Source organism: Sinocyclocheilus rhinocerous, unplaced genomic scaffold, assembly GCF_001515625.1.
Source record: "Sinocyclocheilus rhinocerous isolate Xijiao unplaced genomic scaffold, SAMN03320098_v1.1 scaffold945, whole genome shotgun sequence".
In the NCBI taxonomy this organism is placed as follows: domain Eukaryota; kingdom Metazoa; phylum Chordata; class Actinopteri; order Cypriniformes; family Cyprinidae; genus Sinocyclocheilus; species Sinocyclocheilus rhinocerous.
In genome coordinates, this window is record NW_015629570.1 from 989,292 (window position 1) to 1,004,424 (window position 15,133).

At 40.5% G+C, this 15,133-nt stretch overlaps 1 protein-coding gene across 1 annotated transcript; it reads left to right on the plus strand.

Annotated features, from left to right (window-relative positions):
* The first annotated feature begins 2,571 nt into the window (after positions 1-2,571).
* LOC107739329 (double-stranded RNA-specific editase 1-like) lies at positions 2,572-14,395 on the plus strand. Its single transcript, XM_016551419.1, has 10 exons — positions 2,572-2,601; positions 5,242-5,310; positions 8,251-9,188; positions 10,904-11,018; positions 11,102-11,270; positions 11,810-11,961; positions 12,076-12,244; positions 13,170-13,351; positions 13,436-13,614; positions 13,736-14,395. Exons 1-10 carry the CDS (start codon positions 2,586-2,588, stop codon positions 13,910-13,912), a joined length of 2,166 nt encoding a protein of 721 aa, XP_016406905.1. The 5' UTR covers positions 2,572-2,585; the 3' UTR covers positions 13,913-14,395.
* Positions 14,396-15,133: the final 738 nt, after the last annotated feature.

Genomic DNA, 15,133 nt, shown 5'->3' on the forward strand with positions numbered 1-15,133 from the left:
TATAATTTAAAATTTAAAAAAAGTTATAAATGCCTTTTTAAAATTATTTTTAAATTATTTAAGAGCTCAGCTCTTATTTAATCTAATGGAATGGAAAATTGGAAATTCTAATGGAAAAGCCTTGGAAATCCATTGAACAAAATGTGTTTGAAGTTCAGATAGCTGTTGTTGCTGTCAGTGGCAAAATCGAGTCTCAGACTGACTTTGCTGCTCTCTTACATACTAGTTTTTGCATTATTTCTACCTGCTGTGTTGTAGCTATCAACCGTTATTCTTCTCTACGACTTGCCTTGAGTCGAGGTTCGAGGCTGGTACTGTGTCTCTCTCTCTTTGAGACGGTCGTGTCGGTGCTGAAGGCAGCAGATAGCAGGTTCAATTCAGACAGCTCCTCATGTGTGAAGTTTAATCCGTATCATTAGGACGGCCACTTCACGCCGCTAATCTCTCACCACGGTTACGCCAGCGCCGCCGCCAGTCAAAGATGAGCAATTGAGTTATTGTTAAGATAAAAGATTTTATCATTCACGTGTTTAGTGAACAGATAACCTTTGAATTCCCTGTCACTTCTGCAGAATCGTGATGCTCTGATGGACGCATGTCTTCCCTGCTCATTTGTAGCTCACGGTCTCTTAAAATTGCTGGATGGAGGTCTTGATAAGCAATTGTTTTAGTATAATACAAACCTTCCCTCTTGGTATGATCTTGCCTTTATCCCATAATCCCCTTTACAATGGGCAACCTCTGTGGTTGAGCAATTCGTTTTGCAGCTTTCTAGTTGATAAAGCGTTATTAAGCAGGGATGAGAATTGCAAGAAGTGTAAATAATAATAATAAAAAATCATATTTCAGTAATAATTTTTTTTGTCTATTTGATATTTTCTTGTTCTAAAGGCCAATTGAATGGATAAGTGTAATGGTAATTTTTGAAAAAGAAATTCAAAAATTCAAAAAAGATTCATATTTATTGTATGTAGTAATATATTTGTAAATTGCATCTAGTATATATTTATATAATGATAAATAAAAAATATTATAAAGGTTGTTAATATTATTATTATTTTCTTTTTAAAAAAAATAAGAAGTACCTTATTTCTTCAGAAACGCAGCTCAATTTTATTATTATTATTTATTTATTTTTCAGTTGATTGCTGTCTAGGAATAATTCTGCAGTGGTAAATAATCCTCAAGCAAGGATTACAAACTTTCTGGCATCAGCTGGGTGAAAATACACACACACACACACAAAAAGCCGACTTATTTTCTTATGGATGCCTGGTTGAAAACATAGAATTTTGAACAGAAATGTGGCACAGCAAATTAGATAAACATGGTTACTTAAGCGTTTCTACACCCTGTGCCATCGTCTTTCATGCTCAAACATGGAGATAAAAAAACCCATTTCCTCCAGACCAAGTGTAGTGGAGTGAAGTCCTTGGGGATGGACTGTGAGTTTAATCTACTGGAGGGGGGAATAAATTCAGATTGAGCTCAAGCGGTTCAGGTTTGACCAGCCGAGACTGAGACCGTGTCCAGCCCACCTGTCTCCTTCTCTCACTTTCACACTCTCTCCCTCTTTTTTTCCTTCTGATGGACTCGGCGATAGATCCGTCTCTGTGGCATGTGGTCTGGTCTGGAGCTTTGCTGATAAAGTGTGCCATCTATCCCACCTGTTCTCACCCGTAACATCAGTGGCACCTGTGTTTGCTCCTTCATGTGTTAGGAATAATGGGGGCTTTTCACATTTTTAGAAGTTTACTTCTAGTTCAAACAAAAATAAAAAGTCAAGTTGTTTACTCGCCCTCATGTCGTTCCAAACCTGTATGACTGACTGACTTCTGCGGAACACAAAAGAAGATATTTTGAACAATGTTTTAACTGTTTTTGTCCATATAATGGAAGTCAATGGGGTCCAAAACAACATAACATTGGACCCCATTGACATTGTATGGGCCAAAAAAACCAAAACACTAACACATTTTTGTAAATGAGTAACGACATGAATAAACAATTTTCTTCTTTTTCCTCTTTTTTCTTCTTCATTTTAGACTCAATATAAACTCAATGGGAAAAAATGCAACTTTATTCTGTCTTAGTATGGCTGACTCCATTTTTCTAGCTCTCTCTCTATCACTGTTGGTGTGTGTGTGTGTGTGTGTGTGTCTCAGTTCATGTGTGTTAAATGATGAAATCACTTGATTGGCTTTACGAATTGACACGCAGCCCTGCTGCTGCCCGCCGAGTCCCTACGGAATCGACACTAAACGAATGCTGTCATAAAAATTTTACAGGTCCTGTGGAGAAGACATGGCAGTACTGGCAGCTGCTAATTGTCTGAAAGAGGGCGAGCTTTATTTGATTAACTCTGATGCTAAAGCCTGTTAGCATTGTGTGCTAAGAGTTCATAGAAACCATGACACATTTGCAAAGCTGAGCTCACATATAAAAGCAGAACTACTTATTGCCTTACCAGTATTACCAGTTTTTGATGAAAGACCTTTTTTTTTAAGTCTTGTATATTATGTAGTAACTAACGTTATGTATTGGTCTGTCACTGTTTTTTTTTTTCCCCCACAGGCATCATCAGCATGACAATGAATGAAGGTAGGCAGAATGTTTTGTGCGTCTATTAAAAATATTATGTTAGTTGAATTTTCATGTGTTTTAAACCAATCTTTGTAAAAGTAAATCCTTTTGATGTGTTTTCAAAGTACATTTTTATGCATTTTATTGTTTAAAGAAGCTCTGGCCATAAAAGTGCTCTTTAAAATGAAACCGACCTCTTTTCAGAGACTTCAAGTCAGGTCATTGTAAAATATCTTGTAGAGTTGATTTCAGGTGGAAATGATTTCTTTGAGTAGGAACATTGTCAATTTCTGTGTCACTTGTGTGGCTAAATGGAAAAGCTGATTGTTTTCAAACAGGTTTTCTGAACACTGTCATTGCCTGTTGTTAGTCAGTCAAACAGATAGCCACGCCCCAAACTCACACCATTGGTTGAGCCCATGTTGAACAGATCAGGATCTTAAAACAGACCAATGTTTGGGGTAGGATGACTGCAAGAATGAGTTGGCATTTCTGTTCGGCAACAGCCCTGTTAGTTGCACTTACCTTTAATCCAAACTTGTAGTAGGCCTACTTGTGGACTGTAATACCTTACAGGCTGACACCGAAAGTTTGTTTCTTTACTTTTGCTGACACTTGGAGAGAATCAGGCCAAATGTCTTTCTCAGTCTGCACAAGAACAGAATAAAACATGCACTCCAACACACACCTTTCTCTGTCCAGATCTCTTTCTATCCCTTTCTGCATTTCTTCTGCTCTCCCTTTGGTCTCTCTCACTCCAGTAGTGTTTCCTGATGAGCTGGAGGGTCGTAGAGCTAAGCTATTGCTCGCGTTCAAGCTTCGTCTTATGATCGTACATCTACTCTTCACTCAAAAAGACCCACTGTGCATTCTAAGCCGTCTGCTCTCCGTGGTCCTGAATTCATCTTTCTTAGCTCACAGCTCTCCATGGTGCTGAACAAGAGTGGCATTTAAAGCAGCACTATGTAACTTTTTCTGTTCAAAATTTGCAAAATGTATATAATGAGCGAGTACATCATGAATTCATCTTCCAAACCGCGTTTTTGTCTTATTCCGAATCACTACGGTACACTTATAATAAGTACTTATATTTGGACTATTGTAGCCTGGTCGGGTCGTCACCGCTGCGGAGTAACACATACCTGCGTGAATCGCCATAGACATAAACTTAGAGAAGTAGCTCCGGTTGGAATGTTCTTCCGCGGGATGTGTGCAGTTCTGTTTATTAACTGCTAGAGCGCCAAAAGTTACATAGTGCTGCTTTAATGCACCGTCCTGTGCTGTTTTAAAGCACCAAATGCAGTTTCCAACATGCTAACAGTGTCTGTGATGTCATTTCAACTCAAAAATGCCTTGAGCTAATAGCTGATATCTTAAACACTCCGTTAAGAGAGCCAAGTGTTTTTTTTTTACTTTAAGAACGGCAAGGTTTAAGAGTTCAAGCCAAAAGTTCAGTTATAGAGTCACAAGCAAGTTTAGTGATCATTTTATACAGCTTGACTCCAATTTGACTGAATATTTGTTTTAATGACCAAACAATAATTCAAAGAAAAACTGAGGTCAAGTAGAATACAATAAATGTCTGTATGTTCCCATTCCCGTTGCATGTTCCCGTTTATAAAAGCAGATGTTGAATGGTGAGTGATGTAGGCTAATTTATCAATCCCGCTCGCTAATGTGTCAGGCATCACACTGTGAGAAATGCCTCCTATTATCCCACGGGCTTTCATTTTCATGAGGTTCACCACAGCTAACCCTTCTTTTATGGCGTTTTACCGCCATCAACATCAATCGGTGATCACCATCAATGAGCAGGTGCACTTATCTCTGAGTGAAATGTGGACAGATTTCGCATTCAGAATGTGATTTTATCCAACTCCCGACACCTTATTTTCCAGTTCTTGCATTCATAATGGTTTCTAAGAGGAAGGTATTTTGATTTCAAGACTTTTTCTCAGCTCAGTCCAGCATCAAATGGGACGTTTCGTCAAGATTGAAAACTTGAGATGACAGGAAATAAAATGGTGTTTATGTCTAAAGTGTCAGTTTATCGCCTTTAAAAAGCTTCTGTTGAAGTGCCTGTGCATGTCACTCACGTTTAATAGCTTTTGTGATTTATCAAGCTTCTCAGGCTTGTTTATCACAGACTCTCTTATCGACTGTATCCACTTCACGCGGCCATGTCCTCGTTCAAGCCTATCTGTACAGACGCTTCCATATCTCCCTGCCTTTGGATTCAGTTATTTTGTTTCTGCCAATATTCATCTTTCCTTTTTGATGTCGTTTCTAACTGGTATGACCTCAGTTTTTAAGTATGTTCAAGTAATAGATCCAATAAACAGAACTGTTCCTCCCCGACAGACGTTTAATTCCTCTAAACTTTTTTTCTGTTCACACTCAAGCTGAGGCTCGAGTGCTAAAAGTGACCGTTTTCTCAAAGCGTGCTCTGCCTGTCTCTTTCACTGATTCATTAGGGGAATGTTAGCATTTAATTGGGCAATAATTGCACCTGCACATTAGTTGTCTCCCATCATTAAAGCTGGTTAATTAGCCTCATTAAGGGAGCAGGCGGAGGGTGTAAGTGGAAACAGATGACTTCAGTGCGCAGAAATCATGATTGGAGATGAATTTTAAATGTCCTTGGTTTCTCTGCAATAGGAGCCGGTGGGCGGCCCAGGGGGCAGCAGAAGCTCTGCAGTCTGGATGTGGAGGAAGAGAAACGCATGAGTGAGTGTTCTGTCATTTTTCCATATCTACCTCCATTTGGAAATTCATATGTGGATAACAAAAAATGTTCAATGTTCTGATTTATGCATTATTGAAAAGTGCCAAAAAATATGACATTTGTTTAAAAGTGGAAAAATGGAAGACTTATCCTCAGGACCTAGTCAGATATTCCTCTCTGTTTGACTCTAATCCTAAATTCAGAGCAGATGAAAAGATTTCAATGGTTTAAAGAGGTATGTTTGACCTCCTGAGGAAAATCCACAGTCCATCTTTATTGTGTTTTCTTATGTATTAGGTACAACGCCAAGCCATTTTCACAAGCAGTTCTTTCCTTTCTTTCCATATGCATTGTTTTGTAGCTGATGTGCATAGCCTGTACACTCCGAAAACTGCAGTGTTGCATTGTTATTAGCAGTGTCATTGTCATTTTTTGGCAGTTAACTGATATAGCCCCAGTTTCACAGACGAGGCTTAAGGCTAGTCCTAGACTAAAATGCATGTTTGAGCTGTCTCAACTGAAAATAACTTGCACTGACATATCTTAAAATATGTCAGTGCCATTGTTTTGTCTCAAGATGCACGCCAGTAATGTTGTTTTTATAAGTAATTTTAATAAAAGCTGCTTAAATATTCTAATTTAACTAAGGCCTAGTCCTGGCTTAAGCTAAGCTCTGTCTGTGAAACTGGGCCATAGATGATTCAAAAAAGAGGGTACCTGAAAGCTCCAAAAAAAATCCCAAGAATCTGGAACAGAATAGCAGATTACAGATAGTACACAAATAGTGACAGCCCTTGAATTCTGCACTCTTCTGCTTTTTTACACCCTATCAGTGAGATCCTGTTACATGTTTTCCACTTGATTGTTGCCTTTGAGCTAGTGCACAATCCCTAGTACCCTTAGAGTCTATGGGGGGCATGGTCAGGAAGTTAACACCGTGCACAGGAGGACAATTTGTAGACAGGCAGCGCAGAGGAAAAGTGAAGGCTGTTGAAAACTCTAAAACTCTCACACTCCAACGCAAAACCTGTGTGGAGTTTTGACTCTTGTTACTGAACATTTTCCGATGTTTGGAGTAAAATGTTTGTACTATATGAAGAATCATCTGTGGACACCATGTGGTGTTTTTGTTTTTTTCCCCCTTGTTTACTGACTTTTACTTTCATCTGTATTAAAGGTTGCAAACAGGGTAAGGTAAGAAGATGGGGGTGTACTTTAAGATTGACCGTTGATTCCTATATCGCTTAACTTCCAATTCTTTCAGTTGATCTTTCCCTTTCTGTCACTGATTTAACATTTTAACAAGCTTCTGAATCAAAAGCCAAAGTTGCTCTCTCTGGACATCATAGGTTCATTTGACATGGATGATAACCACAACTTAGACAGAATTATGAAGGAAGCCCTTGGGGACCCATGAGGAATACGGCAGGAAACGGTCTCTAGTGGAAGGCAACCAAGGCCATGATTATTCCACAATGATGCCCAAGAAGCACAGGAAAACACAAGAGCCAGTCTTGGCAAAAAATGCTGTAGTGCAACTGAACAAGATGATACTAAGTACAAAGTAGAGACCTGAGCGGGATGGATTTTTCAGTCCCGCACCCGCCCACTCCCGCAGAAATATATGTTGTCTTGTCCCGCTCCCGCCTGCAACATTCATGTTTTGCCCCGCTCCCTCCCGCATAAAAGTAGTTTTTCAGTACATAGTAAGTTCCGTTTCGCTTAGCCACAACATCCCAGCTTAAACGCCCCCGATAAAATATTTGTTATTTAAAGCATCAACATTCACAAACCATTATTTTTAACAGAAAAGCAAGCATGGACTGCTGCGTGCATGGTTTGGCATGGCAGAATGCAAACAAAGAGCGCTTCCTTTATAATCACTAAAAAGCTGACATCTGAATGTTAGCATGGACGTTAAAGAAAACCGCAACCTGGACAACCTCTCCTTCAAGGAAAGCTGACATTAATTGCCCGCATTATAATTGTTAGTGTTTGTAATTGACTTTTAGAAGATAACAATCTCAATCCAGTTACAGAGAGATGAATGAAACATTTGAAGCTCTTGGACCGAAGTTACTTTCTCTGGACATCACAGGTTTGTGTTGCTACCTGTACATCTTCCACCGGAGATCCAATGAAACTCCCTCTGGAGAAGGACAACAAAAGTCGTGTCTGCTTCACTTTCCAAGGCTATTCTTGCTGAAACATTGTGTGACGCAACTTGATGAGATGATACGACAACCACAGTGCAAACTGCTGTCTCAGATGGGAACGACTCTATTGACAAGATTGTCCCAAACTGACATCTGAGATTGATTTTCTGGTAGCACTTTCTATATCAGTTGTTTCTGTCTGTCTGTTCTCTCTCTTTTAATTTAGATTTCCTGAGCACCAAATGGAGTAACTTGTCAAGCTTTTACTGCAGGATGTTATAAATGAGAATTTACACTCATTTCCATCAGCTTTGGCAACTGGTTGATATGATGTTTTGGTAGTTTGCAGTTGTTCTTTAGTAAGGGTGAAAATGGCACATTCTGTATTTAATAATACAGTCAAAAATATATATATTTGGGGTGAAGTATATATTTCCAGGATTCCCAGGAAAATGTAGGTATTTACAATTAATTGTTCTATCTAAATAATGGAAATAAAGAGATTATGTGCTGCAAGTTTGGTATACAATTTCTTTTTATGTTAACAAAGCAATTTGCTCTCAATCTAAGTGTCATGGCTAAAAAAAAAAAAAAATTCTGAAAGCAATATTAATATTTTTAAACCATATTAATATTGTCATAATGTTAAATGTTTTAGACTAAACCTGCTTTTAGGATGCTATCATTTCAATCCAGTTACAAAGAGAGATGAAAGAATCTCTAAATTTTACATTTACAAGGTCCTGCATGGAAGGCATTGTAAGTTACTCTCTCTGGACATCACAGGTTCGTGTAGCGTGGACGTTAAAGAAAACCGCAACCTGGACAACCTCTCCTCCAAAGAAGTGCTGGGGGAGGGGCCTCACTTAGCTAATGGAAACGCTCGGGGATTGAGCAGGAAACGCCCTCTGGAGGAGGGCAACAAAGGCCACGGGCATTCCAAATTCCGGCCCAAGAAGCGCAGGAAACCGCAAGGGCCAGCCTTGCCGAAAAATGCTCTCATGCAACTGAACGAAATCAAACCGGGACTGCAGTACAAACTTCTGTCTCAGACGGGGCCGGTACATGCACCTGTGTTCATTATGACCATTGAGGTTAATGGACAGTTATTTGAGGGCTCAGGCCCAACGAAGAAGAAAGCCAAACTGAATGCGGCCGAAAAAGCGCTACGCTCTTTCGTTCAGTTTCCCAATGCGTCTGAAGCTCACCTCGCGATGGGCCGAACGCTGACTGTTAACGCAGACTTCACCTCAGATCAAGCAGATTTCCCAGACATGCTATTTAACGGATTTGAGACACCCGCACCACCTGAAGACCCCTTCTACCTGAGTCTTGGCAGCAATGGGTCTCTCTGCTCCCTAAACGAATTTCCTCTGCCCGTGGCGCTGAAAAACAACAACAGGTCATATCCTCCTCTCCAACTACCCCCTGCACCCACAACGCCCCCTACAGGCAGTGGCAAAAACGCTGTGATGATCCTAAATGAGCTTCGGCCAGGTCTGAAGTATGAGTTTGTGGCTGAGAGCGGTGAAAGCCATGCCAAGAACTTTACAATGGCAGTTACCGTAGAAACTCAGATGTTCCAAGGCTCCGGACGGAATAAAAAGCTGGCGAAAGCGAGGGCGGCCCAAGCGGCTCTGTCAGGACTTTTTAACATGCAACTGGACCAGACACCATCCCGACAGCCAATCCCCAGAGAGGGACTTCAGCTGCACCTGCCTCAGGTGAGAACTGTGTACCTCATCTTTTATTAGGGGTTGTTGTTTACAGCACTTTCTCTTTGACACAATCAAAACACTGGCCATTGACATACTGCAATTGTCTCTCTTATGAAATAATCACATTTTTATACATTAACATATATCAGTTTTTTTTTCTTTTTCCTACATTCTTAGTTTTTCCCCCTAAGCTAACACTAGGTGTTAACTGTGTTAGTGGTCATTGTTTGGTCAAAATTACATCATATGGTGGACTAAGTTTAGGCAACGATGAACATAACTAACTATGTCATAAATTAAAGGTGCAGTAGGGAGATCTTGGAAAATGCTAACTTTAGCCTGATAGCACTGAAAGTGAACGTCCCACCCTCCCTGCAATCGCCGTCCAAAGCCACGCCCCCTGAACGCATAGACACTCACAGACCAGAATACCAGAGACAACATTACTACAATGGGCTACAGCAGCCGTTCTCAATTTCAGCCCATGTTCCAAAGTGAAGTAAACCCCTGCTCAGGGAGTAGGGAGCAATAGGAATTTTTTTCCCAAAAAAAAAGGGATCATATCGATCGGAACTGTTCATGCACGTAGCTCACTTCTAACGAGTTGGTTATCTGAATCGGGTGTGTTAACTAAGCGAGACATGCAAAATATGTGCGCGAGGACTGGAATTGGGAACCGCTGGGCTACATCATGTGTCAATCACCGGCGAGAAAACTTTAGAAGTCCTACAATACCAGGAAGGAAGGTCGGGTTGTTGATGTTTGTCTGCCATTCTCGCTCTGTCTGCACAGCGTGCGTGAACGCGCTGATGACGTATCCTGTCTGCACGAACAGGGTGCGCAGAGGTATGCAGATACATTCATTGGCAGGCAGGTAGGAAAGCCAATTAAAACGCTCGGACCGAGCGTTTTGATTGGACGAACATTTCTTGGTCCTACGCCTTCCACAGAATATATAAATGCAGATAAATACATTTAGACCACTTAACTTAATGATTGCCATCGGGATGTGAAGAGACTTTCAACCAGCATAACAAAAAACATTTCTGAAGACAATCTCCTATTGCACCTTTAATTCAGTTCATTTCTATATGGCCACATACATAGGAACTCTGTCTCGCATTTTATCTAGCTTGATATTGAAAAAGCAATTTTAATGCGATTAAATGCTTCAGTAGCTTTGCTTAACTATCATTTGTCCTTTATAAAGCTCCTGCCAGTCTTCATTTAACAATTTTAATTAAATCAGAACCTACACACGAAGGTTTCAGTTGGATTTCAAATGAACTCCAGCATTAAACCTTTAATCGGTGCGCCAGTGTACACGGCATTATTTACACATTAGTTAATCCAGTTCATAATCCCTCCCATTCCCCTTTGATAACAACCAAAGAGAATAAACAGAATCCTAATTAAAATCAGATACAGGAGCACTTCTCAAACAGGAAAACACATCGCTCTCACCTTTGTCTAAAGGGATCTTTCAGTGTCAGTCAAGCAGTTAATTTCTTTTGTGTTCGAGCATTTGCCATTTTGTCAACCATTTTCAAATGGATACATGTTCTGACTTTAAAAGCATCAATTTAATGTATCCTTGGAGTTTATTCCATAAGGTTGTAGTCTTTCAGCAGTTTCATCGTTGCTGATTAGCTAGATGACATGCTAGCACTGTTATTAGCAGTATACAGTTGTTTGTATAGTTATGGTTGTGGGTTCCTCAGGTCCTTGCGGATGCTGTTTCTCGTTTAGTTGTGGAAAAGTTCAGTGAGTTGACGGATAACTTCACGTCTCCACACGCACGGCGGAAAGTCCTTGCGGGTGTTGTCATGACAACTGGTGAGCACAATGCATACTTTTGACTGGAACATTGAAACAGGAACATGTCCTATTTGGCTAAATCCCGCTGACCGTTTTATCAGGTACGGATGTGAAGGATGCTCAGGTCATTTGCGTCACCACGGGAACCAAGTGTATAAATGGGGAGTACATGAGTGATCGGGGACTGGCCCTTAACGACTGCCATGCTGAGATCATCGCACGTCGCTCCCTCATCCGATACCTGTACAGTCAGCTGGAATACTTCCTCAGGTGAAACAAGTATACATATTTATCTTATGTTTGCAATTATATATTTTTAATCATACTAATGTTAAATTGACACTAATATATAATTTCCATGCTATTATATCATGTAACAACTGTCAGTTTAATGCGGTTAAAATTAAAAAACAATTATAATTATAAAATAAATATATAAATGATATATTAATAAATAATAGTAATAATAATATGTAATATTGTTTGGGTGGTAGCATTACTGTCTAATCGTCCTTTAATTTTATAATCATTAAGAATTGACAAATCATTCATATTAGCCTGTGGATATGGAAGATTATTTTGGGATCAATTTCTCAGATGCCGATTAGCATGAATTGATGTGGACATGGATATGCCTGTGTAATCAATTAGACATGACCTTTATTCACTGTGAAATAATAAATGACAGATTTGATGAGATGGGTGTCAGGCCAAGGACCTGTTTTAAATTATAGACATTTCAAAGCCCTCCTAATTGTCTCAGTTGACATCACAGATCTCAAAAGTGTGTGTGTGTGTTTTCTCTTTAGCGACAGCACTGAGGAACATGAGAAATCCATATTCAGATGGTGTAGTGAACATGGCTACCGGCTAAAAGACGATATTGAGTTCCATCTGTATATCAGCACGTCGCCCTGCGGAGACGCCCGGATCTTCTCCCCTCATGAGGCTGGAGCCGAGGGTATGTAAATTATGATGGATGGATGGATTTGCTCATTTTGTTGTTGTATGCCACAATAAAATAAGGACCGGTTTTTAAAAAGTAGTAAACTAAATTCTAGCTCGCTCTTTCTAGACCAGGGTGACCGACATCCAAACCGCAAGGCCCGCGGACAACTGCGAACCAAGATTGAGTCTGGAGAAGGTACAATACCCGTTCGTACGAGTAACACCATTCAGACCTGGGATGGAGTGTTGCAGGGAGAACGACTGCTAACCATGTCGTGTAGTGACAAGATTGCCAGGTAAGATGCTGTCAGTAGAGGACTTAACACTGTTTCCATATAGACGATATTTTAAAGTTGACATTTGTAATCCATTTTAATTCCATACAAAATAAAAAATTTATTTTCGACCACATTTTCTAAATAAAACATGGCTGAAGCTTTGATGATTTATGATTCTTTTTAAGGGGGAAAAAAAGCCTGCTGACATCAGGTCGCCCACTTTTGTGGTGAAACGTCTCCTTGATCTGCTCGATGTGGAATGCTTCCTATGACCGTCTTACTTTTTTCCTCGTGCCCCCCCCCAACCTTTAACGAGTCCCTCTCGTTAGCATTCCGCCGCCTGCATCCAGCGGCACTCAGAAAGCAGCTGATTGGCTGTCTTCTTGGCTCTGAAACCCCAATCACTTCAGCTCTCTCCAGAGCAGGGGGCTCCCTGGAGCAGGGGCATTGGGCCCCTGATTAGGGCTCTGATTATGGTCTCCAAAAAACAGCCTCCCCGCTGAGGGAAGCCTGCTGCCGCAAACACATCCGCATGCCTCGCATTGGATGCCAAGAATCCCACTCCAGTTAAATGCAGTCGTTATCATCCAGCTGTGAGCTGAGGCTTTTTGAGAGCTCCGATCTCATGCATCACCTTTGGAAGAAACCTTATTCTGAAGGATTCTGAGAAATCGCAGTGATTGAGATTATAGATCCCAGGTGTTATTTTTCTGATCATTTCAATGGTTGCCATAAATATGACTGTGTGCGAGTGCACTCTCTTGACATCAGGATGTTGTTATTCCTTCATGGTACGGTTTGTACCGTGGCATAAGTATCATGCTGTAGTCCACAGGGCGCGACTCCGTTTTGCCGCTTGCAACCAATGTCTTTGTTTCCTTCTGTCAGCCAAGTGCACACCTGTACTTCTCAAACATCTGTGGTTTTCTTTTTCCCTTCGTAGATGGAACGTGATCGGAGTCCAGGGGTCTCTTCTGAGTCACTTTACAGAACCCATCTATTTCTCCAGTTTAATTTTGGGAAGTCTGTACCACGCCGACCATCTTTCCAGAGCCGCGTACCAGCGCATTGCAGACATGGACGATTTTCCCAAACCATTTGCCCTCAACAGACCTCTTCTTAGTGGTAAAACATCTCAAATGAATGATTGATTGTATGAGTTTTCTCAGCTCTTTGCCCAACCATGTCTGTTACTTCCTTCCTCTGCAGGTATCAGTAACACAGAAGCAAGGCAACCTGGGAAAGCTCCCAACTTCAGCGTCAACTGGACAGTCGGAGATCAGGGGTTGGAGATCATTAACGCCACCACAGGAAAAGATGATCTCGGAAGACCGTCTCACCTCTGTAAACACGCCCTCTACAGTCGCTGGGTCTGTCTACATGCCAAGGTAAAGCATTTCTGTAAAGTTGGATGATAGCTTACGGATAAATCAAAACAATCAAGGTTTAATTTTTAATAAATATGGTAACTTGGTATATTAAAAGCAAATATCCCTTTACCTCTCTCAGCTCAGTGAAACTCTGCGGATCCAAGGATCTCGGCAAGGCTCCTACCATGAGGCAAAACAAGCGGCAGTGGAATATCACGTGGCCAAACAGACTCTCTTCAAAGCTTTCTACAAAGCGGGACTTGGTGCATGGGTTGAAAAACCCATCGAACAAGACCAGTTTTCCCTTACCTCGTAAGATAAACCGAGAAAAAAGGATTGTCAGCAAGAGATCTTTTGTACATTTCCATGGAATGCAAGGTTTTAATCTAACCTCCATAGTATTTTTATTTTTTTTGCCTCCGTTATTACTGAGAATTACTTGGTTTCTTTTATCTGTTAAAAACATGGTCGTGTTCACTCAAAAAATGGCTGGGTTAAACACAGCTGAAAACTTGGCACTGGGTAAAAGATGGAAAGCACCTTGCGCTAAACCAACCCAGGTGGCTTGCACGGTTAATCACATTGACTATAATGCTGGCTTAATTTTACCTCAGAATGATTTTAAATTTAAATTAAATTCACCAAGGAGGTTCCCCACAAGAAGTTTTCTCACAGGAGAGGAGACAAACTGATCTATATTATGGTTGCTATAAACCAGCAGCTTGGTTGCACAAAAATACACAACATTGTGAAAATAACTTGAGATGCACAATACAAAATGTAATGATAGAGATATCTGTTATACAAGAAAAACATCATCTGAAACCGATAGTTGGTACTTCTAGTACCAATGGTGGTACTGTGCTTTCAGCCACCTATTTAAACACCCTAATATACATTACATAACTTCAAATGCAATTGAGTAATTTTATTCTCTATTGCATCTTTTCGACATTTTACTAACTTAAGGTGCTTAAATAACAGTCAAGCTGCTGCGATAAGTAAGGGATACTGCACGGCTACCTGTGCATTAAATGGTTTTAATACATACCTGCCAGCCAATCGGGTACGTTACCCGTACAATGACGTAGCTCACTGATTAACCACCATAGTACGATGCATTTTTGTGGAAACTAACTAGCCAGTCACGACTGTTTCCCGAACACGGTCGCATCTCCGTCATTTGAAACACATTAGTTCAACAATTTAGGGCCGTTGTTTATGACGTCACACGCATGTGGTGGAGTAATAACTTCTGCTACTTAATTGATTCGAGATCTCTTGAGATGCTGCTGTATTGAACATGCCACCTGATGACTAATTTACTATGTTTTATTCCCTGTCATTTTGCTTTATTTGAGCTTTGATTCATCGCGGGTTAGCTCTTACGTCATACTCTGGGTTTCCTTAGGCATTTATGCGCTTATTGAGGACGCGCTAAAATTTATCGATTAAAATGTATATATATTTAAATAGAATGGAAGATATAGATTGTACTGCATGTTAGCTTGCTTATTGTGCCCAAGAGCATAATTTA